Below are 26,433 nucleotides of genomic sequence, written 5' to 3'. Positions count from 1 at the left end.
CACATCATATTGGTCCAGGGCTTAATAATATGATACCCGCTCTCGCGTCTTACAGTTTTGGGTGCTCATAAGCACCACCCTGCGTGTACCACTGGTAACTGAAGGTCAAATGTTTATGAGTAATATAATAACTACTGTATAGGCTATTTACAAAATAAACTGTTGTCATCAATATTAGAGGAAAAAGACCCTTGGGATGAGAAATGACTGCCGGGTAACCCTTTGTTTTCAAGAGTTTTTCAGGTGCAGCCAGCAGAATAGTTCTAAAACTCTACCACCAACAACAACTATGGGCCATATTCAATATGGGGCGAAAAGTCTGTCATCGGCGATAATTTATCGCTGATGACGTAATTTCCGCCTGTTTCAATTATCCCAATATTAAATTTTAAAGACTTTTCGCGGGGCGAAAAGTCTTTGTAAAAAAAATGGGTATATGTTTTCTCCATGTAATACATGGTGAAAAAAGTGCAGAATTGGGGTTTTGGGGTGCAGAATAAAAGAAAATAGCCTGCAGCCTTTTTAGTGTCCCCTAAAAGTCATCTGTGTCAAAAAACATTTTTAAAAAATCCTCAGGACACCCCAAAAAATTTACTTTCATTTTGGGGGTGAAAAAAAAAATATTGGGGAAAAAGTTTTAAACTACCAAAAATGAGTCAGGGGGGTTTCCCATGTATGCGGCTGGTAGCGGCAGGTGCATTTTCTAGAATGCAGCTGGTAGCGGCAGGTGCATTTTTGAAGAATTTAAAAAAATAACTTTAGGGACTTAAAAATAAGCTTGTACCCATTTTCATGTACCCCAAATTTGATAGGCATTGTTATTTTTACTCCCCAAAAAAAGCTAAGTGCTATTCTTCACTAGTTCTTCACAGGCGCATTTATGCACCTGCCACGGCTATGTAAAAACCCAGACTATCTTCAGCAGGCCAAATCGGGGGTACCCAAAGCGATTCCCCATGTCAGAACATCTTTTGGGGGGTGACAGCGTGATTTCCCCAAAAACAAACAGCACTTTTCGATACTTACCTTTCCACCGGGTCCAGTTTTCTGCGGATCCAAATTGAATACGGGGATAAGCGGGCACATGCCCAATACGTTATCCCTGCAAAAAACGGCGATGATGGCGAAAAGTCCAACCTCTGACTTTTCTCTTCAAATTGAATATGGCCCTAAAGAGGACACTGTGACTGTGCGTCATGCTGTTGCTGATACGTATTTCTACTTAAGCCTCTATAATTTATTCAATTTCTAGGTCTGAAAGGTTAAATTCCTTACTATACAAGCTAGCCTTCTATAGTTAGTCAGCATGAAACAGCATCCATGATAAAAGATACAAGCGATACACCATCTGCGTCAGTCCAGCAAGGAGATTTGTCAGTGATGCCACAGAGGCCCTCTTCCAAGCTCAAAAATGTATATGAATTAATGTTTTTTTTAATTACCCTGATTTGTAACTTCAAGCATTTGTCAACATCAATTGATTGTAATAGGAGAAGTAACAGTATCAGCTACAATGTAGCTACATGAGATGGGCATCATCTATGGTGATGGGCTGTCTGGTAAAGCATAGCTGGTGCCATCATCAGCTGCCATGCTGCTGTCACATGATCACCTGCTGCTGTTTACTTTCAAAACTCTGAGTGGCAGTTGGGAGTCAGAGACAGTTGGACTGTCGGCAGGATGGCGTCACATCTGGAGGAAGCCAGGAGCTCAGAGGATGAGGAGTTTTCTATCTACAAGAGAAGAAAGAAGATGATGGCTTTGAAGAAAAGAAAGATATCTGACAGTTTGGAGGAGTCTTGGGCGATCAAGAAGGCCAGAAAGAGGATTTCCACCGAGTCTCGCACAAAAGGAAGGAAGAAGTGCCTGCATGTGGAAAACAGCTCTGATGATGGGAGCCAGGAATTTTTTTCTATGGATTATACCAGCCAAAACAGTGATAAGAGGAGGAAGAGAGAGGATCAGATAGAAGAAATTGGCATAGACAGTGGAATGATTGCAGACAGGAAGAGAAGGAAAACATCTGGGGAGGTCATTCGCTTTGGTAACTCTAGAAGGAGACAGGAACGAGCAGGTATGGCCGTATCAATATATTAGACATGACAACCAGTAGACTTGGAATAATACAAACCTTACAAGAAAACAACAAAAACAATCTGGACAGTTTAGACCACTCCCATTATCCACAATTACCACACCCATTTCCTATGAGAATCACACATCCAACAAATTATGTACCTTTTGCCTGGTGGTAAATATGATAACCTTTATGAAGTAATTATTCAATATTATCTGAGGTAATCATTTATGGCCATCACATGCAGTATAACAATATTAGGATTTGCAGCTGAAATTATGAATATAATTAGAAATATGTGTTTAATTTGGCTAAAAGTCTTCTTTATCTGTTATTTTCCATCTCTTGGGTCTCTAACTGCTTGCTCAAGTTAGCATGGTCCAAGACTACATCTACTGCCCCTAAAGGGAATGTAATCATGGGTCCCACTTAGGGGTAAGGCCAACCACTAGTGAGGTGATATACTGCCATTAGTGGGGTTGTGGTAATTCCAACGAGAATTTGCTTAAGTGTAGTATATAAAGAAAAAGAGTTTCATATATTCTATGAAAAAGAACCACAGTAATGAAATGTGCCTAATCAATAAACAACCTTAATTTATATGGATTAACATATGCATTAATAAATACAAAAAATGTACTTTGCTGTTCAAGGGACTACCTAGGACTGTCTGTTATTAGTCTTTTTTTTACGTAGATAATGATCTCTGTTGCTTTTCCTAAAAATATCACAGTTGGGGCTTTATTCAGCAAACAAATTTCTACTAAGCAATGCGGATATGAATGTTACCACATTTTTCAGTACTATTCCCAATATACAGCAAAGTGTTACCAGAGAAGATAACGCAATTATCTTCTCCATTAATACCAGCTCGCACAGTATCACACTGTAGAGCGGAAGCCATTGCTCCCTACAGCTCTTTAACATTTTTGCAACTCATCAAGCATCAAAACATTAAATAAAGGTGTAGACGCTTATTTTATACAATGTCATCTCAGAATAGTGTCATATGAAGAAAAATCCTTCTTTCAGCCTGAAAACAACCAGGATAGAGGGATCTTGTACAATCAGTCCCTGTAGCTGTTCCCAGCAGTATAATGACACAGATTTGTAAAAAATGCATTTATATATATATATATATATATATATATATAGCTCATCCCTGAGCTTTTTCATATTGCGCCTCTTTATACACTCCTCTATAGAAACTCCAATTTGGAGATGGAGGAGCATGTTGGGAAGGTAAGCAGTATGTATTCAAGCCAGAGAAGCACTGGGAAGGCTACAACTGGCAGAAAAATGGGCGTGGTCACTTAAAAACGGGGCATGTCAACATGACACACCCCTTTATCGTAACTCTGACCATTCCTTTGCAAATGCACCTTAACCCCAGTAGTGCCCCTTATACAGTACCCCCAGTATACAATGTCCCCAGTTGTGGTCAATCTTATGCAGGCCCATAGTAGTGCCCCTTTTACAGTACCCCCAGTAGTGGTCCCCCTTAAGCAGCCCCCCATTAGTTCCGCTTATACAGTACCCCCAGTATGCAATGCCCCAGTAGTGGACCCCCTTATGCAGCCCCTTATTAGTTCCTCTTATTCAGTGCCCCCAGTAGTGGTCCCCCTTATGCAGGCCCCCAGCAGCGATCCCCCTATACAGGGCACCCTGTAGTGGTTCTCCCTAATTAGTGCCCCCAGTAGTGGTCCCCTAGTAGTAAGCCCCTTATATAGTGCCCCCAGTAGTAGTCCCCAGTAGAGGTTCACCCTCCCGATGCAGTGCCCCCAGTAGTAGCCCCCCAGTAATGGTGTCCCCAGTAGTAGCAGCTCCTCCCGAGCAATGGTGCCCCCAGTAGTAGTAGCTCCCCCCCAGTAATGGTGCTCCCAGTAGTAGTAGGTCCCCCCCAGTAATGGTGTCCCCAGTACTAGTAGCTCCCCCCCAGTAATGGTGTCCCCAGTAGTAGTAGTCCCCCCCAGTAATGGTGTCCCCAGTAGTAGTAGTAGCTCCCCCCCAGTAATGGTGTCCTCAGTAGTAGTAGCTCCCCCCCAGTAATGGTGTCCCCAGTAGTAGTGGCTCCCCCCCAGTAATGGTGTCCCCAGTAGTAGTAGCTCCCCCCCAGTAATGGTGCCCCCAGTAGCAGCTGCCCCCCCAGTAATGGTGTCCCCAGTAGTAGTAGTCCCCCACAGTAATGGTGTCCTCAGTAGTATTAGCTCCCCCCCAGTAATGGTGTCCCCAGTAGTAGTGGCTACCCCCCAGTAATGATGTCCCCAGTAGTAGTAGCCCCCCCCAGTAATGGTGCCCCCACTAGTAGCTATCCCCCCAGTAATGGTGTCCAATGCAAAACTAATCCATATGCACTGTCCATATGCAGCCCTGCAGCACCTCCACTCCAGTCCCTCCACACTACAGAATCCTATCTATGACACTTATCTATGACACCTGACCTTCCCTGGCTGGCAGTCCCAACCAGTCCATAGCATCTGACAGTCACTGAATGGCAGCGCAGCAGCTGACTGAAACACGCACTAACTGTGAGATGCGGTAAGCAAAATCAATTAATTTAATTAGTTTTGCATTGGATTTACATGTAGAATATTATGGGATAATATTTAAAACAAAAACACTGTGCTGCTACTGCCAAATATATATAATATAAAAAAATGGGTATAAGCAGAGGGTGGCTTTAAAATGGTCTATCTATCTCATATCTATCTATCTATCTATCTCATATCTATCTATCTATCTATCTATCTATCTATCTATCTATCTATCTATCTATCTATCTATCTATCTATCTATCTCATACAGTCAGGTGCATAAATATTGGGACATTGACAGATTTTTCATATTTTGGCCTCTATTCACCACAATGGCTTTGAAATGAAACAAACAAGATGTGCTTTAACTGCAGACTTTCAGATTTAATTTGAGGGTAATTACATCCAAATCAGGTGAACGGTGTAGGAATTACAACGGTTTCTATATGTGCCTCCCACTTTTTAAGGGGCCAAAAGTAATGGGACAAACTAAACAATCCTAAATCTAACTTTTACTTTTTTATACTTTGTTGCAAATCCTTTGCAGGCAATTACAGCCTGAAGTCTGGAACGCATAGACATCACCAGATGCTGGGTTTCATCCCTGGTGATGCTCTGCCACCTCTACTGCAAATGTCTTCAGTTCCTGCTTGTTCTTGGGGCATTTTCGTTTCAGTTTTGTCTTTATCAAGTGAATTGTATGCTCAATCGGATTCAGGTCAGGGGACTGATTTGGCCATTGCATAACATTCCACTTTTTAGCCTTAAAAAACTCTTTGGTTGCTTTTGCAGTATGCTTTGGGTCATTGTCCATCTGCACTGTGAAGCGCCGTCCAATGAGTTCTGAAGCATTTGACTGAATATGAGCATATAATATTGCCCGAAACACTCAGAATTCATTCTGCTGCTTTTGTCAGCAGTCACATCATCAATAAATACAAGGGAACCAGTTCCATTGGCAGTCATACATGCCCACGCCATGATACTAACACCACCATGCTTCACTGATGAGGTGGTATGTTTTGGATCATGAGAAGTTCCTTTCCTTCTCCATACTCTTCTCTTCCCATCACTCTGGTACAAGTTGATCTTTGTCTCATCTGTCCATAGGATGTTGTTCCAGAACTGTAATGGCTTTTTTAGATGTTGTTTGGCAAACTCTAATCTGGTCTTCCTGTTTTTGAGGCTCACCAATGGTTTACATCTTGTGGTAAACCCTCTATATACACTCTTGTGAAGTCTTCTCTTGATTGTTGACTTTGACACATGTACACCTACCTCCTGGAGAGTGTTCTTGATTTGGCCAACTGTTGTGAAGGGGTTTTTCTTCACCAGGGAAATAATTCTTCTGTGATCCACTACAGTTGTTTTCCGTGGTCTTCCGGGTCTTTTGGTGTTGCTGAGCTCTCCGGTGTGTTCTTTCTTTTTAAGAATGTTCCAAACAGTTGATTTGGCCACACCTAATGTTTTTGCTATCTCTCTGATGGGTTTGTTTTGATTTTTCAGCCTAATGATGGCTTGCTTCACTGATAGTGACAGCTCTTTGGATCTCATATTGAGAGTCGACAGCAACTGATTCCAAATGCAAATGTCACACCTAGAATCAACTCCAGACCTTTTACCTGCTTAATTGTTAATGAAATAACGAGGGAATAGCCCACACCTGTCGATAAAATAGCTTTTGAGTTGATAGTCCCCATTACTTTTGGCCCCTTAAAAAGTGGGAGGCACATATAGAAGCTGTTGTAATTCCTACACTGTTCACCTGATTTGGATGTAATTACCCTCAAATTAAATCTGAAAGTCTGCAGTTAAAGCACATCTTGTTTGTTTCATTTCAAAGCCATTGTGGTGGTGAATAGAGGCCAAAATATGAAAATTCTGTCAATGTCCCAATATTTATGCACCTGACTGTATCTATCTGTCTCCTATATCTATCTATCTATCTATCTATCTATCTATCTATCTATCTATCTATCTATCTATCTATCTATCTGTCTATCGTGGGGTCCTGGGCAAGTTATAGATGATAATGTGGTTACTTCTACAACATATGACTTGCAGTAGTATGTGGCAATACAGGGGTGACAAAGGCTGATTGTCTCTGTAATATGTATGGGGGTATCTCTGTTCAGTGTATAGCTAATATATATATGGGGGTATCTCTGTTCAATGTATAGCTGTAACACGTGTTTTGGCAAATGCAGGGGAGATATGTGTGGGTGAGGGGGGTCGAGGGGGGCCCCCAGAGATATCAGTGTACCAGGCCGCAAGATTTCTGTTGGCGGCCCTGCCCATGGCTCAACTGAAGATATACCCTTAGTGACCTTCTGTAGCTTCTTTTCTGCTGTCATGTCCCCTCAATCTGTATATCCTCCCCCTCAACCTGATGGCCTTAGGTTATACTGTAGGTATGTGATTTATCCCTATGTTATTCATCTGCAGTCCTTTCACCTCTGCAGCTGCCTAGCACCACCTAGCCTTAAATTGCCCCACCAGCCATAATGCAATCACTATGAGGGGTATTCAATATGGGTGCGATAACATCGTTTTTGCGTTAATATTGCAATGATGAAGTCATTATCGCAGGTTTTACTTTTACACCCTATTCAATTTCAAAGACTTATCGCAGTTTTGACAAGTCTTTGATAAAAAACGGTGATAACTTTTCACCATTGAATAGGTGTCGAAAAAAAGTGCAGAATTGGGGTTTAGGGGTGCAGGCTTAAAAAAAATAGCCTGCACCCCTGAGATTGACATTTAAAAAAGAACTGTGTCAAAAAAAGTAAAAAAAAAAAAAAAAAAAAAACAGGGACACCCCAAAAAATGAATTTAAAAATTGGGTTGCAAAAAAAAAAAAAGGGAAACAATTGTTAAACAATAGGGAAATAGGTTCAGGGCTATTCTGCAAGTATGCGGCAGGTGTTTTCTAGAATAGATTTATAGCGGCAGGTGCACAAATGCAGAATTTAAAAAAAATTACTTTAGGGACACCAAAATTTGCTAGTACCCATTTTCATGTACCCCAAATTTGATGGGACCACTTAAAAAAATGAAAAAAAATAACGTAAGTGCTCTTCTGCATCACTTCTTCAATGTCTGGAAAAAAACTCCTGCTCCGGCTATTTAAATCCCCGACTTTCAACTAATGGCTAAAACGGGGGTACCCATAGTGTTCCCCCATGTTTTTACAACTTTAGGGGGGTCTTACAATTATTTTAAGGAAAAATTCGTAACTTTACGCAAATCCAACTTCGGAGTTTCCCGTTTTCGTTAATTTTATTTTGAATACGGGGATAAGCGGGAGCGCGCACCATACCTTCACGCAGAAAAAAACTCCGATATGAAATGTTAACTTTGCCAGGGAAGTTAACCTTTCATATTGAATACCCCTCTAAGAGGGGTATTCAATATGAAACGTTAACTTCACTGCCGAAGTTAACGTTTCATATCGGAGTTTTTTTCTGCGTTAAAGTATCGGGCGCACTCCCGCTTATCCCCGTATTCAATATAAAATTATCGAAAACGGGAACCTCCGAAGTTGGATTTGCATAAAGTTACGATTTTTTCCATAAAAAATTTGTAAGACCCCCCTAAAGTTGTAAAAACATGGGGGATCACTATGGGTACCCCCGTTTTAGCCTTTAAATGAAAGTCGGGGATTTAAATAGCCGCAGCAGGTGTTTTTTTCCCAACATTGAAGAAGTGTTGCAGAAGAGCACTTACGTTATTTTTTTCATTTTTTTAAGTGGTCCCATCAAATTTGGGGTACATGAAAATGGGTACTAGCATATTTTGATGTCCCTAAAGTAAGTTTATTAAAAATTCTGCATTTGTGCACCTGCCGCTACTTTGCGCAATGAATAAAACACCTGCCCCATACTTGGGGACCCCACCAGAAATAATTTCGTTAGTTTGGTAATTTTTTTACATAATTTTTTTTTTTTTACCCCCCCCCAAATTTTTTTTTTTTTGTAATGGTGTCCCGATTTTATGGGGACATTTTTTTTTAACATTTCCTTTTAAGGGGACATTCCCAAAACTACAGGCTATTTTTTATAAGCCTACACCCCCAAACCCCTATTCTGCATTTTTTTCACTTGCTATAGTGATTTGAAAAATTATCCCTGTTTTTTTAAAAATGCCACTTGACCCCATTTAAGGAAAAAAACGGGAATTTTCGGGAAATATGCCTGGGACCCCTAATGATGTCCAGACATGGGGGATCACTATGGGTAACCCCGTTTTTGCCTGCAAAAGAAAGTCGTGTTTTTAAATAGCTTTGCCAGGTGTTTTTTCCTGTCGCGGCTATTAGAAACCCCAACTTCCTTCAGTAGTTAAAAATGGGGGTACCCTAAGTGATCCCCCATATCTAGACATCATTAGGGGGGTCCCTAGAATATTTCCCGAAAATTCCCATTTTTGTTAACCTGTAAAAAAAATCTGTAAAAATTTAGAAAAAAAATGACATAATGTCCCCCTCCAATAGCTAAACCAGCCCCAGGCTAGCCAGCCAGTGGTGGTTTCTAAAAATACGGGGATCAAAATGTGTAGGGTTCCACCGTATTTAGAAACCAACACCAGACTGCAGGGACAAGTGCTGGTTTTAAATATAGGGGGCAAAAACGACGTGGGGTACCCCCTATATTTAAGACCAGCACCAGACCCAACCGACCCGGGTGCAATGCCACAGCCCGGAGACCCAAACACCGGGGCTCCAGGTCCAAAGCATTACACCCCAAGTCGGTCAGCGCAAGCCGGTGATCTCGGGGGAGTCGGGGACCCCCAAAAAAGGGTCCCCCCTCTCCCGAGCACCACAGGCTTACGCTGAAGCCTGGGGCTCATCCCCATACCCCTGGAGCGGTGGGTTTGGGGGTAATAGGGGGGCCAAATAATGTAAGACTATTGTACTTTACAGTGGAACTACAAGTGCCAGCATGCCTGCCATTTTGCACTTGTGGAACTACAAGTGCCAGCAGACATGCGGCACCTGTAATTTCACTGTAAAATAAATAGTTAAAAAAAGACAAAACACACACACCGTGATTAGTATAACTTTATTACATACACCTACCCATTCACACATACTTACCTATACCAGAAGTTTCTGTCCCCTTGTCCAGTAGATCCTTACAACTTGGCCCTGCAAGGAAGATTTCATACTCACCTACATCCAGCGCTGGTCTCCGTAGTAGTCCATGGGATTTAAAAAAAAATAAACGAGTTACCCGATCCACGCTACTAGCTATGTGTATGTGTGTTGTCACACATACACATAGCTCCCGAATGGCCACTGCCGGGACTTCACGGGGCATTGCAGTCCCATCAGCCAATCAGCGGCAGCGCTGACTGTAGCGCTGCCGCTGATAGGCTCCAGCTACTGACAGTTCCCACGTGGTCGAGTCACACCACGTGGGAACTGTCAGTTGCCGGAGCCAATCAGCGGGCGCTCTACAGTCAGCGCTGCCGCTGATTGGCTGACGGGACTGCAATGCCCCGTGAGGTGCCGGCAGTGGCCATTCGGGAGCCATGTGTATGTGTGACAACACACATACACATAGCTAGTAGCGTGGATCGGGTAACTCATTTATTTTTTTTTAAATCCCATGGACTACTACGGAGACCAGCGCTGGATGTAGGTGAGTATGAAATCTTCCTTGCAGGGCCAAGTTGTAAGGATCTACTGGACAAGGGGACAGAAACTTCTGGTATAGGTAAGTATGTGTGAATGGGTAGGTGTATGTAATAAAGTTATACTAATCACGGTGTGTGTGTTTTGTCTTTTTTTAACTATTTATTTTACAGTGAAATTACAGGTGCCGCATGTCTGCTGGCACTTGTAGTTCCACAAGTGCAAAATGGCAGGCATGCTGGCACTTGTAGTTCCACTGTAAAGTACAATAGTTTTACATTATTTGGCCCCCCTATTACCCCCATACCCACCGCTCCAGGGGTATGGGGATGAGCCCCAGGCTTCAGCGTAAGCCTGTGGTGCTCGGGAGAGGGGGGACACTTTTTTGGGGGGTCCCAGACTCCCCCGCGATCACCGGCTTACGCTGACCGACTTGGGGTGTAATGCTTTGGACCTGGAGCCCCGGTGATTGGGTCTCCGGGCTGTGGCATTGCACCCCGGTCGGTTGGGTCTGGTGCTGGTCTTAAATATAGGGGGTACCCCACGTCGTTTTTGCCCCCTATATTTAAAACCAGCACTTGTCCCTGCAGTCTGGTGTTGGTTTCTAAATACGGTGGAACCCTACATTATTCTAGGGACCCCCCTAATGATGTGTAGACATGGGGGATCACTATGGGTACCCTCATTTTTAACTCCTAAAGGAAGTCGGGGTTTCTAATAGCCGCGGCAAGTGCATAAATGCGACTTTGAAGAAGGTGGTGCAGAAGAGCATTTAGAAATTTTTTTTGGGAAAAATAACTATGCCCAGCAAATTTGGGGTACTTGAAAATGGGGGTCAGCATATTTTAAAGTTGCTAAACATACTTGAAAAAATCGTGAAAAACCCACTTGCACAAGCAGCTGCAATGAAAAAAACACCTGGGGCATACTTGGGGACCCCCCAGAGTCAAGTTCACCTTATTTTTAACTTTGTTCCCCAACATTTTTTTTTTGGCCCCCAAATTCCAAGTGCTTTTTTTGGGCTGTCCCGATTTTTTTTTTTTTTTTTTTACACAGATCGTTTCAAGGGGTCATTCTGAAGGGTGCAGGCTATTTTTTTTAAGCCTGCACCCCTAAACCCCAATTCTGCACTTTTTTTCGACACCTATTCAATGGTGAAAACTTATCCCCGTTTTTTAACTTCGACTTTTCAAAAATGCGATGTCTCTGAAATTGAATACGGTGTAAAAGTAAAACCTGCGATAATGATGTCATACCTCCAATATTAACGCAAAAACGGACTTATCGCTCCCATATTGAATACCCCTGTATGTGTCCGAGGGAGGGGGTGATTAATCCTTCTAGATGGAAAATGCAGCATTTCCCTTTTATCATGCATTGTTAGGGGATATCGGGCATAGGGGACTAGATAATGATAACCACACCCAGTGCTGTTACATGGCTATGGAAATAGGATGCTTAATGTAAAGGGGCAGCAGGCATAATTACTATGAGAAAGAGATTGTGCTCTCCTGCATGGGCACCTTACAGCTGACTACAATAGGTATATGTTTACTACTGAAGAGTATGTGGTTTTATCCAGTTATTTACATATGGGGCAGGATTTAGTGCAGTAAATGGTTTGTCACAACTAAATCTCTGATATCTTGAATCATAGTTAACATGACCTATTCCATTAGATACAAAATGCTCTGCTCCTGGGGTCCCACCTAATGTATGATTGCAGTCACCTGTGCTGAACTAGGTAATTGATGAGACAGGTGTTTCAGCACTGGTGTCTGCAATCATAAATTAAGAGGGAAGTCCAGGAGCAGAGCATTTTATTCCTAATGGAATGGTCACTTTGGAGCATACTTACCGACTTTTCTGCAGGGGGCTTCGGGAGGGGGCTTCCAGGTCCGTCCAGCAGGGAGGGTGGGGGCGGTTTAGGTAGGCGGAGCGGGGGTGTGGCAACGCGATTGCATCATAGTGGCCCCAACCCCCACGCTTTAGAATGCTAATATTACTGGCATTATAAGGCAGGGGGCGGGGCTACGATGACGAGATTCAGCGCGAATCGTGTCATCGCACCCCCGGACTGCCCACTTTCGCGGGTTTGCGAGGTGCCGGAGGCCATTCCGGGGGACTTGCCTAGTCTTGCGGGGTGCCAGGAGCAGCACCCGATTATCGGGAGAGTTCCGGGAGAGTAGACAAGTATGCGTTGGAGGGTCTGAGTTAAGCTGTCAGTAACCCGGGTTATATGAATAAATAGCATAATACATTCTGTTTGCTGCATCTGTAAAACCATAATATTTTACCACCTTAAATAAACTGGTTAATTACAAGCATGATAACAGCTGACTGCATGCAGCTGGGTAATGATCATGTGTCTGGTTTTAAATGCAGAGTGCAATGCGAGTTGGCCATAATAGCTCCAGCATTGCATATATGGAACTAAGGGCCTGAAACAGCATGGATCGCAATTGCAACTGCATACGCATATCGGTCAATGGTGCATACTGCGCATGTGTATGCACCGCAGTGCGCATGTGAAGGTTAGCATTGCATTTACACACGCAGATAGAAAGCCATCGCAGAGTGAGTGATGGGATGTCAGTGTTTGGGGGGGGGTGACGAGGGAGTGGTAAGAGAAACCCAGGTGTGCCTGTCCGTTTGAACGCTATTACATGGGTGTGCATACATTAGCTACTGTGACGACATATGCAGCCTGAGTACTCACTGCATGCAACGGAACCTGCAATTCCTGAGACAGGAAAGATTCAGTATATAGGAAAGATTCCTGGACTGCACACCCTGAATATATATATAATATGCAGCTGTGGCTGCTCTTAACTATTTCTTTTACACTTCACTTTTCCTATTATGGCAGTGCCCTAGGGTGGCTTAGCTGGGCTAGTTTGGGGGTGTCCTGCACTCTGGATTTGACCCCTAGTATGTTAGGGACCTACCCTAAAGAGGTTACCTGGATGTGGAGGGTAGGCCCATAACCTTGGCCGTGATTATGCTAAAAACCTCTATCGATTGCAAAATTTGATAGGTCAGACCTGCTGTAATTCTGTGTGAGGGGCTGATGTTACTCATTGTTACCGATTTATACGCAGGACTGAGAGGTATTACGGATGTGAGAAAGCGGTAGTGGGCGTCTCTATGCTGGCTGAGTGGTTGCAAACATTAGCATATTTCGCAGCAGAACTGCATGCATTATCACAGCTACGATCACAATAGCGATCTATAATGAATCAGGCCCTAAATACAGATATCACCCACACGCTGAGTTGTATGCATCCTTGTGACTGGACTGCTACAATCTGTATGCTTGGCGTCATAGATGTCATTATTTTCAGTTCTCACTTGTGTCAGCCCTTTCCCTGGTGCAAGAGATCCTCCTGAATATACAGGTGTATTTACACATATGCACAATCCCTGCATAGCCCACAATTATGTGGAGATGCTCATAATAAGCTATATCTACTTGTTACTCATAGAGGAAACAATTCCATTGTAAGATGTTTCATTGTAGTTCCAGGGAGTATTTTAAATGTCAATACCCTTTAGCCACAACAAAATGGAGCACAGCATACAATCTGACCTCTACATTAATGAAATACATGGGGTATAACTGAATACTTTATAGCGTTTTTTATGTATTTAGGTCTGTTTACTGTAATATGCTCCAACTTGAGTTGCTGCAACTCCACATACTATTGCATGTTACCAGGGCCGGCTCGAGGAGGTGTCACGCCCTGTGTGGAGAGGGAATACGATGCCCCTCACCCTGCGCTCGGTGAAGTCGTGAGCGCCCAAAAAGGAGGCGTGGCTTAATTATCATAGACCATGCCCCCTAAGTGACACTAATTGGGGACGTGCCTGTATGGCACTTCTCCCATTTAACGTCAGGCCGGGGGCAAGCCCAGCACTCGTTCAGTAGCTGGGCTGCCCCCAGCCCTCTTCCTGCACTGAATTGTCCATTACTTTTCTATGGGGCCGGCACAGCTGCGGCGGTGGGAGTGTCCAACCTCCCGACCACCAGCGGGACCCTTCAGCCCGCGGGTTGAACAGCAGGGCAGTGCCCAAAAAACGGGACTGTCCCGCTGAAAATCGGGAAGATTGGCAGGGGTACGCCATCAATGGGGTGGCGCCCCTGTTTGACTGCAATGGTTGAACATGCCTCGTGCCAGCCCTGCATGTTGCTTTAGCCTTGACTTCTCATCTTGTGCTAATCCCTACTAACTACAATAGGTGCAAGGGGTACACCTGCTTTAGGACCCAGTGCTGAGGAGGGCTGATCTACCTTGTCAAAGTTATATGTGTTATATTTTTTACCATTGGGCAGTCTCGGACTGGAGCATGAAGGACCCACCGGGGGAATGCAGTGATAGGGGCCCATATTTGGGGTTGTGGCCAGCCTCCACAGAGACTTGGCTAACCATCAAGAGTGCATGGTCTGGGTCCCTTGAATAATCTATATAGTAAATACTGCTAATGCATGCAAGATAATGTACAAGATTAATAACAGCAATGCATTGTAGAAAATACATCATAGTTCTGTGCAGTATAATTTAACATATGTATAATTAATAATTCAAGTGTACAGTCTGGAACCTGAGCACTAGAGAAGAAGGTAGGCCCTTGGGCAGTGGGGCCCACCAGGGGTTTCCCCTGTACCCCTGGAGGCCAGTAATACACTGCCATTGGGTGCTACATAGGGGCCTTCTCAAACTTTTGCTATGGGGTCTTCAAATACCTACCTGACCCCACCTAGAGTTTATATGACGAAGGCCCCTGGCAAAATAAGGGACTAGCACTCCTCCCTCACAGTTATAGTACATTATTCCTACACAATATAATGTATAAAGTGCAATATAGCCCACAGGGGACAATTGTGCCTTCACATTGCCATTAATAAATAACTAGGGATGTGCGCCGGACCATTTTTGCCGGATTTGGATTTGGATTTGGTTCTAATTCGTCGTCCGGCTTTGGATTTGGATTTGGATTTGCCAAACTGCGGTGACTGGCTTTGGATTTGGATTTGGATTTGGATTTGGATTTTTTTACAAAAATTGACAAAAAAAGCTAAAATCACATAAATTGGTCTTTTTTTTCTTCCTAGAGTATTATTAACCTCAATAACATTAATTTCCAGTCAATTTAGACCATATCACAGCTTATAATATTGTTTTCAACATTATTGGCCAAAGGTTGCAGTGAGCTGACTGGTTACTAAGCGACAAAGCAGCGGCACAACGACACAGACACCACAGTATAAAGCACATCTATGACACATTGCCACACAGCAGTGGCAGAAATGAAAAGTAGTGCACCCACCCAGTGGGGTACGGCCAGCAGAGTCACAGTACTTGTTTACAAAGTGGGCTACGGCCCTAGGAGTCACAGTGCACAATCTTATTAGCATTACACCGCACATAGGGCCTGATTCACATTACACCATAAAGTAGTGTCTCTTATTTATGTTACGACACACAGTAGTGCCCCTTTTACACAATGCCCACAGTAGTGACCCTTTTACACAATGCCCACAGTAGCGGTGTCCCTTACACAATGTCCCCCAGCAGTGGTGCCCCCTATGCAGTCCCCTTAGTAGTACGGTCCACTATGCAGTGCCCCCAGTTGAATGCTCCCCAGTAGTATGCCCCCCATTAGCAGGCCCCCCCAGTAGTATGTCCCCCATTAGCAGGCCCCCCCAGTAGTATGCCCCCCATTAGCATGCCACCCAGTAGTATGCCCCCCCAGTAGTATGGCTCCCCCAGTAGTATGGCTCCCCCAGTAGCAGGCCCCCCCAGTAGTAGGCTGCTCCAGTAGTAGCCCCCCCTGTAGTATGGGCCCCCCCTGTAGTATGGCTCCCCCAGTAGTATGGCTCCCCCAGTAGCAGGCCCCCCCAGTAGTAGGCTGCTCCAGTAGTAGCCCCCCTGTAGTATGGGCCCCCCCTGTAGTATGGCCCCCCCTGTAGTAGGCCCCCCCAGTAGTATGGCCCCCCCCAGTAGCAGGCCCCTCAGTAGTATGGCCCCCCCAGTAGCAGACCCCCCCCAGTAGTATAGCCCCCCCCAGTAGCAGGCCCCTCTGTAGTATGGCCCCCCAGTAGTATAGCCCTGCCCAGTAGCAGACCCCCCCCAGTAGTGCAGACCCCCCCAGTAGTATAGCCCCCCCCCCAGTAGCAGGCCCCTCTGTAGTATGGCCCCCCAATAGTGCAGATCCCCCCCAGTAGTATGGCCCCCCCAGTAGCAGACCCCCCCCCAGTAGTATAGCCCCCCCAGTAGCAGGCCCCTCTGTAGTATGGCCCCCCCAGTAGTATTGCCTCCCCCAGTAGCAGACCCCCCCCAGTAGTGCAGACCCCCCCCCAGTAGTATAGCCCCCCCAGTAGCAGGCCCCTCTGTAGTATGGCCCCCCCAGTAGTATAGCCCCCCCCAGTAGCAGACCCCCCCAGTAGTGCAGACCCCCCCCCCCCCCAGTAGCGCCCCCGGACCTTTGACAAGTAAAAAAATAAAAAAAATAAAACTTACCTGTATCCCCGCTCCCGCGCCGTCCGCTCTGTCACACGCTGAGGAGGGAGCCGGAAGACGGAGCTCATGTGTGAGCTCCAGCCGGCTCCCTCCATGCAGCAGCCAATGAGAGTCTGTGTGACTCTCATTGGCTGCTGTAACAAACACACAGCTGCCGCTGGCGGCTGTGTGTCTGTGTCTGTGTAGGGCAGAGCGCTATCACTGCGCTCTGCCCTACACGCGAGGAGACCTGATGTCGGATTCTCTAGTGAGAATCCGACATCAGGCGGCCGCCGTTCGGCCCCGAACGGGGATCCGAGTCAGGCGGTGAACACCCGAACAGGGTTCGGGTGGACTCGGATCCCCAATGTTCGGAGCGGTTCGGATTCCACAGAATCCGAACCGCTCATCTCTATAAATAACACATATTCTAGAGACAACCAGGGTTACAGAGTTTTCAGGCATGCAGTTGTATGGGGACACGGGAAGTTACACACTGCGCAGCAGCACAAGCGCATTGTCAGGACTTGGGGCAGTCAGCACAGAATACCGGCGGTGCGAGTGATCACGGTATACAGCGCTCACTGCTCAGTCATTTCACATCTCCCATTCTGAGACCAACATAATAAACATAACCACTGTTGATGCCATGTAGCCATCCCCAATAAATAAATATACCTTCCATCCTATAAAGCCCATAATAACATCAATATTTAATAAATATCCCTCATCCCCACCTTAAATGAATAGACATTGCCAAGATGCCACTATTATATTAATATCCCTCATCATTAAATGAACAGTTCCCATCCACTGCTAAATGATTACCCCACCACACAGCTGATCACTGGGGCCAACTCCGGGCTCTGCTCTGCATGTTAGAGTGGAGCAGGAGTCCGGTAACCGGAGGAGACCCTGGATAATGCCACCTCCAGGTGGCGTTATTATCACAGGGCCTCCCCAGGTATATTTTTCACAATTTATTTTTAGTAACTTGCACACAAAATCGCATTTCCCATTCCAATTATGGGAAATGCGATCTGATTACTAAAAATAAGTGATACGTAGGGGTTGGAGTAGAATTTTACGAATTGTACTCCAATTTCCCTGTAGTAACTTTAGGTGAAACTAAAATATTGTGAAAAGGGTGTGAAAACACCCTTTTTCACTTAATTTTAGTAAAACTAATGATAATAAATAGAGCCCTAACTCTGAATAGTAAATGTTACATTGTTCACTTTTTTATCCCTTTAAGGAGGAAGTGGTGTTCAGGAAGCTGCTCCTGGAGAAACAGTCTCTACATACATCAAGAGGCTGTCCTTCTGCCATCTACTGGGCCAGGGCAGCTTTGGGAAGGTAAGTCATGTGACTGTGGTTACATAACTCAGGTAACAACTGTGTGACTCAGACATTGTAGTAAAGGAGGCATCATGAATATATTATCATTGTCACTCCATGTACGTCATTAAGCATCACCATAAAGCAGTGTGGCAGGGCCAGATTAAGGCTTGTGGGGGCCCCTTAAATTGCGGGGGCCCCTTCAAGCCACATGGAGCTTCCCCCCTTCCCCCTAAGCCTCCTGCCCTCCTACCCCCAAAGACTCTGCCGCTGACTTATCTGAGTGACGGCGTGCGGGCGTGACCTCCTCCCGGCAGAGCTGCTGCCTGGTCCTCCAATCGACGTCACGAACGTAATGTGTCACGTGGCGCCGGTGAGAAGAAGACTCGGGAGCCACTTTGAGCTGTATGCAGCGGCACTGTCACTGGACACCTGTTCTCGGCAGGGTCACACTGATCAAGTGTAGGGGCCCCTCCGTGTGTGGGGCCCAGGGACAACCACCCCGTCACCCCCCCCCCCTTAATCCGGCCCTGCAGTGGGGGCAGGACTTAATGGCACTATTACCCTCAGTCACATCATTAATCTGGGAATATTCTGGATTCTCATTCCAGGAAAGTAGCCGGGTAGGCCTTACTCCTGTGCTGGCTGACTGCATATTACTATTGTCATTTACAGAAATATCATCCACAGTCTACTCTGTTATAGAATCAAATAATATGTAAAAATGAAATTTTTTTTTACTTTAATGACACTGGAAATACAATATACCGCTAACCTCTAAAGATATGGAGCTACCTGGATGCGTATGGAGGTAATAAAATGTAAGTAGAAATATGATTGTGTGTGTATGCCTCTATCACCTGTAGGTCCTGCTGGCTGAGGACTCTCTGACTGGTCAGCGATTGGCAGTGAAGGTCATCAGGAAGAGAAATCTGCTATTGAAGGACCCGGAGCTGGTGTTTGTGGAGCGCAGGGTGCTAGAGGTTGCGTCTGGTAGTGCCTTCCTCATCCATGGTCACCTTGCCTTCCAGACCACGGTACAGTGTATTTCTTAGACAAGGATCATTAGTTGGGATTCTTTATTTATATTTACACATCTAACATATACAGGATTCATCTCTTCTTGGGTAATAATGTTACTATGAGCCAGTTCGCTCACTTGGAGTTGTTGCCATGTTCTCCTAATAAAATGTATTATATGACTATTGTGTGTGTCCAATGAAACAGAACCATCTATTTCTGGGTCTGGAATACGCGAGTGGCGGGGACTTATACCAGTTCCTGCAGAGGAAAGGCCGCTTGGACATCACCAGCGCAACGTAAGCACCTCAAATACAACAGACATGTACTGAAATGAACTGTAACAGGGTGTGCAGAGATAGGGACAGTATAAGGGTTGTACACCTTTTGTAAATTCCCCTTAATATTTCCTACCCCTACACCTTTACCCAAAGCTGGGATGCTAGATGGCCCAGCAGCTAACATTACTGGGGTACCTTGTCCTTTTCAATAGAGCTTGTTTAAGATAATAATACTCAGTTTTGAGCTGCATTACATCTGCATTGAAATGAGTTAGACTTAAATAAAATGCAGACTTTAATGTACATGCCCCCATCCCATACACCTGGGCCATCCTCTCCAGAGAATGGCAAATGTTCAATGTAATCTTTTCATTAAGGTACGGTCTGATCACCTTAATTAAGTCTTTATGTGGAATGTGAGTATGGATAGAATAACATGCAGGGGCACAGAGAGAAGGGGGAGCAGATACTAATTACCGGGACCTGGACTTGTTTGAGGGGCTTGGCAGGGTGCCTGGGCCAGCTGTCGAGGGGGATAAACACCCCCCTTTGCAGGTGCACATAGTATTTTCTACTAATTTTTTTCAGGGGGATTTGACCACACCCCCTATATATCACCTGGTCCCACCATTGTCTTGATAGCCCTGCTAACATATGGCCTATTAGATCATGGAATGTCTTGCATATATGTCAATGTGCTGATCATGTGGGGGCATAGTTGTGAGAATGTGTCAGTGATAATAGGGTGTCATGTGACAGGGGCAGTGTTATGACATGAGGGGGTAAGTGGGAATATCAGGTTTTCTACCTTTCTCTAATGTCAACAAGTTACAGTCATTTCCTCTCTTTAAGGTTCTACGCAGCTGAGATCACATGTGGTGTACAACACCTGCACTCTAAGGGTGTCATCCATCGGTAATTATACTAATAATTCCAATTTCATACATAATCAGGTCACAGTGATGTGCACTTTCTTATTACGCTTAAAGTAAGAACTGAAATCACTGTAATCACTAGGTGGCGCTGTCTGCAAAATGTGACTCCTGTAATACTACTGGTAATTCATGTACAGTATATATTTCTCACTAGACAAAACAGTTCTCATTTATTATAAATCTTTCTTTTTAGAGACCTAAAGCCAGATAACATCCTGATGGCAGAGTCTGGTCATCTGAAAATTGCTGATTTCGGCCTGGCAATCGATAACATCTTTGGTGACCAGACAGCCACAGCATACGCTGGAACCCCTGGATATATGGCACCAGAGGTGAGGGGTATAATATATTATTACTATCAGCAGCATATGCTCCGGCTTACGCCTTGCAGATGTCACATACACTTATTACATTATTAATCAATGTTTTTTGCCATTTGTTTTGACTGCAAAATACAGTGTATACATCACTTTTAGGCATAAAATGTAAAAATCTTTTCTAAAACATAGAAAAAACTCTCCATATGGAGAAAAAAATGGTTACACCACACACAAATAAAACATTATGACCATTCCTAGTCACGGTTGTGACGTTTTTAGCCACTTTAAGCAATTTGCGGCAAAGACTCAGCTAATAGAATGCTGCCCAAAGTGTTACCTACTGACAGAGGTGGGATGATAATAGCAAAGAACTAGTGCCAATGAGACACAGACACATGCATATAGTAGATAATGATAGAGTAACAATGTGCTATAATATCTCTCTTATGGTAGATGCTGGCAGGAGAGGAGTACAACGCTGGAGTGGATTGGTATTCATTTGGTGTCATCATTAATGAAATGATTACCGGAACCCGTCGCTTCCATCCCAGACGGTTCCACGAGGCAGAAGCTGTGGCTAAAGACATCATTAAGCAGCTCCTGTGTAAAAATCCATCCAGGCGTTTGGGAGTCACCGGAAACATCCGCCAGCATCCTTTGTTCCAGCGTATGGATTGGGTCTCGCTGGAAGCCCTTAGACTCCCACCACCACATGTCCCTGACCCAGTAAGTATAGGAAAAAATGCAGTTTTGCACAATTAATGCATTTAAAGATAATAAGGGTCATTTACAAATATAATAAAAAGATGAAAGTCAACTATCATTTTATGATGAGAGGACATCGCTCAGCCTATCCACATGGTGATCACTGTGGCATTACCTGCTTTATTTAGCTAGTGAAATAAATGCAATCACATTGCACCCATATGTAGTAAGTGATTTCATATACATTATTATATTGAGTCCAGCCACTGCCAACATGGAACTCCGGAGAGCTAAGTATTGAACATGGGTGCAGGGTGTATGGTCAGGGTAGCTACTAGGGGGGCACGTGCCCTTGACGCTGGTCTTGGGGGCACTGAGAACAAGCTGTTGAGCGGGGGCCTAGGTACCTGGCTGTTAGTGTGGGTTTGGAGCCACACGCCAGGACTGGCAGGCAGCCGCCCGCTGCCCTGCAGAGACACAGAGCTGCAATCATTCTCTTGTAGCGCCAATTGAGAGCCAATCAGAACTCATGGGCCAGCTGCAAATCAGCAGCGGCTGCCAGTCTGCAAGTTCTGAATGGCCCGTGACCGGTATCGCATTAGAATGATGGTGGTGTTTGTCTCTCAAGGGCTGTGGACGGTTGCCTGCCAATGCAGGCATGTGGCCCCAAATCCTTAGCTGGAAAGCAAGCTTGCCAATGCGGCGTGCAGCTCCAAATTTTAGGGTGAGAGGCTTCAAATCCTGGGAACAAGGTGAGAGGCTTCGGGGAAGGAAGGGGGATATAAATGTGTAAGGTGCATTATGGTGGGTTAATGTGTAAAGGGTATTACTGTGGCATAATGTGTAAGAGGGCATTATTATGGCATAATGTGTAAGGGGCATTACTGTGGCATAATGTGTAAGGGGTATTAAGGTGGCTTAATGTTTAAGGGGCATTACTGTGGCATAATGTGTAAGGGGCATTAGTGTGACATAATGTGTTGTAAGGGACATTACTGTGGTATAATGTGTTGTTGGCGTTACTGTGTGGCGTAATGTAATACATGAAACAACACAATTTTTTCAGGAGTGCACATGCATTGCACGTAAAAAAATGTCTTCTTTGTTGTTTATTTGGGGGGGAGGGGCCAAATTACTGCCTTCCCGCGGGTGTGAAAAATCCTAGTTTTGGCCCTGGTATGGTTTGGGCGCCAGTAGACTTTGCAGCCTACAATATATGCACCGCACACCCCGCACCCTTTATAGAGAGGCAGAACCACACTACATTAGTCTGTGCTATCAGCGGATCCATAGATACATGTCACATCTTACTTTTTTCTAACACTTTTAGCTTTTATGAATTTGAAATCAGATTTGAGTACATGGATGTTTATTTGTCTCTTCTTCCTGTAGCCCACCATTGAACACAGCTCCAGAGGATGTAACATCGAGGAGATGGAAGCAGCAGAGGCTCAGATAACACCACTGAGCTCAATGGACCAGGAGCTGTTCAGAGGGTTCTCATATGTGGGCTCCAACTGGAGGACCATCCCCAGAACACCAGCCTTCCAACTGCATGGAGCGAGATGGCCTAACACCTGGAAGATGGTTATGGAACGAAGAGATGGTTTTAAGCTGATGGTTTTCGTATTCATGTTTATATTGTATGTGTATATTCTCTTTATAAGTTAAGAGTATAATTTTAACACATTTTCTTTTCTATTCTTCTGAGGTCACCTCTGAGGATGTGCTCTACAGATTATGCCACCACCTCCCAGCAGGAATAGTTTAGACTTCTCGCTGGATGAAGAAGGTAAATTCTAAGAGGGTGACTTATACATCTCAGGGCTCATGTCTGTCACTCAGCAAATCAGTTGATTGATGCTGGTGATAATATTGAACTTTGAGGTTTTATAGTCAGCTCCTCTATGAAAGTGTCTTAATTATTAGATTCATACACAGCCATGGTTGTTCATGAGATCTCTGTTGGCATTTTAATATAGAGTACCCCATACTTCAATCTCTGTAATTCAAAATCAGGCCCCATATCTCTGATGACATTATAATGTAAAATATTCCCCTCCTTACCAATCTCTGCAATAATGCTAAATGAGACCGTAGATCTCTAGCAGCACAATATAATATACATAATATAATACAGCATAATATAATTTAAATCTACCTTCTATATAATATAATATAAAATCAGATCTCTGAAGTAATTATGAGACTGAGCCAGCGCCGTTTCTAGAGAGGAGGGGGCCCGTGTGCAGTCTCCGACATAGGCCCCTTCCTCTCCGCCCGGCGGCCGGCAGTGCACTGAGCTGTGCGCGGCCAGCGCTGGAGGTATAGACTCTGGGCACTGCAGAGGCGGCCATTTTCCCTGTACTGCGCATGCGCAAACAACAGGAAAATGGCCACCATGGTCGTTTTACAGCGCAGGACCCCCGCACTGATGTGCGACTCTGGAGAGGTACGTAATATTATGGGTGCAGGGTGTGCAGTGCGTTGCCCCCTTTGACCCAGGGGCCCATGTTCCCCGCACAGCCTGCACCCATTATAGATACGACCCTGGACTGAGGGCCTGATTCAGAGCTGGAATTTGTGGACGGTCGTTCAGAAAAAGGGGCTGGCTATTTAAATTGAGCGCTCGCTCTTTGCGGTCTGTTGACGCCTCTATGTCTGAGCGAGCGAACAAAACATGCGCTCGCTATTTTGTAAAGACGCCCCTTGGCCGCTCGCATCATACGTCATCTCCGCTATTTATTAGATTAATCGAGTACATCGAAAGGCGTATGAACTGCTCGCTATTCTTCTGGTAGCATTTTCCTACCGCAATCATGCGAGCAGTTCAGACTAAAAGACAACCAAGTGACGTGGTCGATGACGCTGCTTTGTAAATTATGCACACCCTTAAAATGCCCGTTTTGACCATTTGGCACACCTGCGTTCGGATCTCCACTCCCAGTTTTCAAGCACCTTCCCCTGTTACCACCCACAAATGCCTCATCATGTCACTCAAATTAGCAGGCATTCGCTATTTTGCGAGCAGACGATTTCCGACCGCACTGACTGGTTGGCGCATGCGCATTACAACCCATATGCATGCGCAGATGTGCGAACATCGCTCGGAGTGAACGAGCGCCCGCTTACGAGCGGCTCTGAATCAGGCCCTGAGCCCACTTCCAAAAGTTTATTGGTATAATTATTATGAAATTAGATCACATATCTGTAGGGTGAAACAATTAAATAACTTACCCCTCCTGTGGTGTCTTGCAGTCTGTCTGTGCACTGTACAGGCCATGTGACAGCAGCCTGCACTCTGATTAGTGGATAGTTTCAGACATTCACTAATTAAAGTATGGAGACCTCCAGCTACTCCATCTTGTGAATGACCAGCACCATCCACCAATCAGTTTGCTACTGTGTAAGAAGATCTCATACCCAGTTACTGTGCAGCCACACAATGTATGACTGAACTTGGGGAAGGGGATGGCCTATCCCATTTGGTAACGCGCCTGCTGTCTATGTGATATTAGGTAATGCAGGATAGGGAATATATTAACTCACATACTGATTAAATAAGTAAATGAACAATAACATCCTGTGCATCCCTTGTTTCATCATATAGGGGCCTATTCATCATCACTTAATTTCTATAAAAGCAGGGGAAAATGAACATTTTCACCTGCAATTGTAGAAATTAAGTTATCGGGCCATTCATCAAGAAGGTATCCGTGATATCTCCTGCTTACCTTCCTCTCGCTGAATGGGCCACTGTCCCCATACACTAGTATGGGGTCAGAATTAATCAAGCTCCGAAAATACAATATTTTCAAGGCTTGAGTGCAGGAGTATTCGCCATCTTTAGATGACAAGTGCTCTGGCTCCGGGCTCGCAACCTACTCCTTCCTATGGGAAGGAGTCCCGTATAGCGAAGAGGGTTCTTTCGGATCCCTCCACCCCTGTCCGACTCCTTCCTCTACACGACGGGGCTCTTGTGCGCATGCGTGACCTGTAGGTTACGCATGTGCACTTGTCTCACTGCTCTGAAAGGAACAGTGAAACAGTTCGGGGAGACAGCTGATTTTCGGATAAGCTGTCTCCACGCTTGCATCGAGTTAGAATGTTAATTATCGGGGTCGGAATCCCGATAATTACTATCATGAATAGTCACAATATGAGAGATCTAATGATGAGGGTGCTGGGTATAGAAATAAGACATATTGGCAGGAGATGACAATGCATGTTGGAGACCTTCTGCATCCATAGTGCAGGATCACACAGCAACAAACAGAATAAGATACTGTAGTGTGTGTGTTTTTTACCATAGAAAACACACATTAAAGTCTTACTTTTTTTTTTGTTATTACACAGCACTTCAGAACCATGATGAAGAAAAGAAGAACATGTTTATGTTTTTAGAATTTTTAAAACATGTTTATATTTTTTGTATTTTTACATTTTCTACAAATAATTTAGATACATTAGATGTTATTACTATTATTATTATTTAATTGTTATTACTATTATTATTCCTATTATTTTTATTATCATTTGAACTATTATTACTACTATTATTATTGCTAAGGGGAAGGGTTAAGGGGAGATTTAATCGGGGATAGATGAGTTAGGATGGAACTAATATTAATAATAATAATAATAATAATAATAATAATAATAATAAAAAAAAAAAAAGAAACATCAAAGGTGTGTGACTGGCCGGCTATATAGGGGAGGTGGAGGCCGAGTTTTATTATTATTATTATTATTATTATTATTATCATTACTTCTACTACTATGGCTATTATTGCTAAAGGGAGGGCTTAAGGGGAGAGTTAATAGGGGAGAGAGGAGTTAGGGGAGACCAGGGGAGAAGAGAGATTATTTAAACTAATAACAATAATTATAATAATAATAAACATCAAAGGAGTGTGACAGGCCGGCTATTTAGGGGCGGTGGAGGCCGGGTTTTATTATTATTATTATTATTATTACTACTGTTAATTTTGCTATAGGGAGGGGTTAAGGGGAGAGTGAATAGGGGAGAGAGGAGTTAGGGGGGACCAGGAGAGAAGAGAGATTATTTAAACTAATATCAATGATTATAAT

General features: G+C 44.4%; 1 protein-coding gene across 1 annotated transcript; it reads left to right on the top strand.

The window, feature by feature from the left end:
• Positions 1 to 1,680: 1,680 nt before the first annotated feature.
• On the top strand, positions 1,681 to 25,949 carry LOC148521953 (protein kinase C delta type-like). The gene is made up of 9 exons (XM_088474319.1): positions 1,681 to 2,074; positions 17,999 to 18,099; positions 18,948 to 19,118; positions 19,309 to 19,400; positions 20,235 to 20,297; positions 20,511 to 20,649; positions 21,091 to 21,363; positions 22,735 to 23,134; positions 25,699 to 25,949. The coding sequence occupies exons 1-8, from the start codon at positions 1,681 to 1,683 to the stop codon at positions 23,011 to 23,013; spliced, it is 1,512 nt and encodes a 503-aa protein (XP_088330445.1). The 3' UTR covers positions 23,014 to 23,134; positions 25,699 to 25,949.
• The last annotated feature ends 484 nt before the right edge of the window (positions 25,950 to 26,433 follow it).

This window comes from Taudactylus pleione, unplaced genomic scaffold (assembly GCF_031769625.1).
Source record: "Taudactylus pleione unplaced genomic scaffold, aTauple2 ptg000154l, whole genome shotgun sequence".
Taxonomy (NCBI): domain Eukaryota; kingdom Metazoa; phylum Chordata; class Amphibia; order Anura; family Myobatrachidae; genus Taudactylus; species Taudactylus pleione.
This window is presented reverse-complemented; position numbering and strand designations above follow the sequence as displayed.

Coding starts and splice junctions, on each gene's coding strand:
- LOC148521953 (XM_088474319.1), top strand. CDS start 1,681: ATGGCGTCACATCTGGAGGAAGCCAGGAGCTCAGAGGATGAGGAGTTT. Junction 2,075..17,998: donor AAGGAGACAGGAACGAGCAG/GTATGGCCGTAT, acceptor TATCCCTTTAAG/GAGGAAGTGGTGTTCAGGAA. Junction 19,119..19,308: donor ACCTTGCCTTCCAGACCACG/GTACAGTGTATT, acceptor CCAATGAAACAG/AACCATCTATTTCTGGGTCT.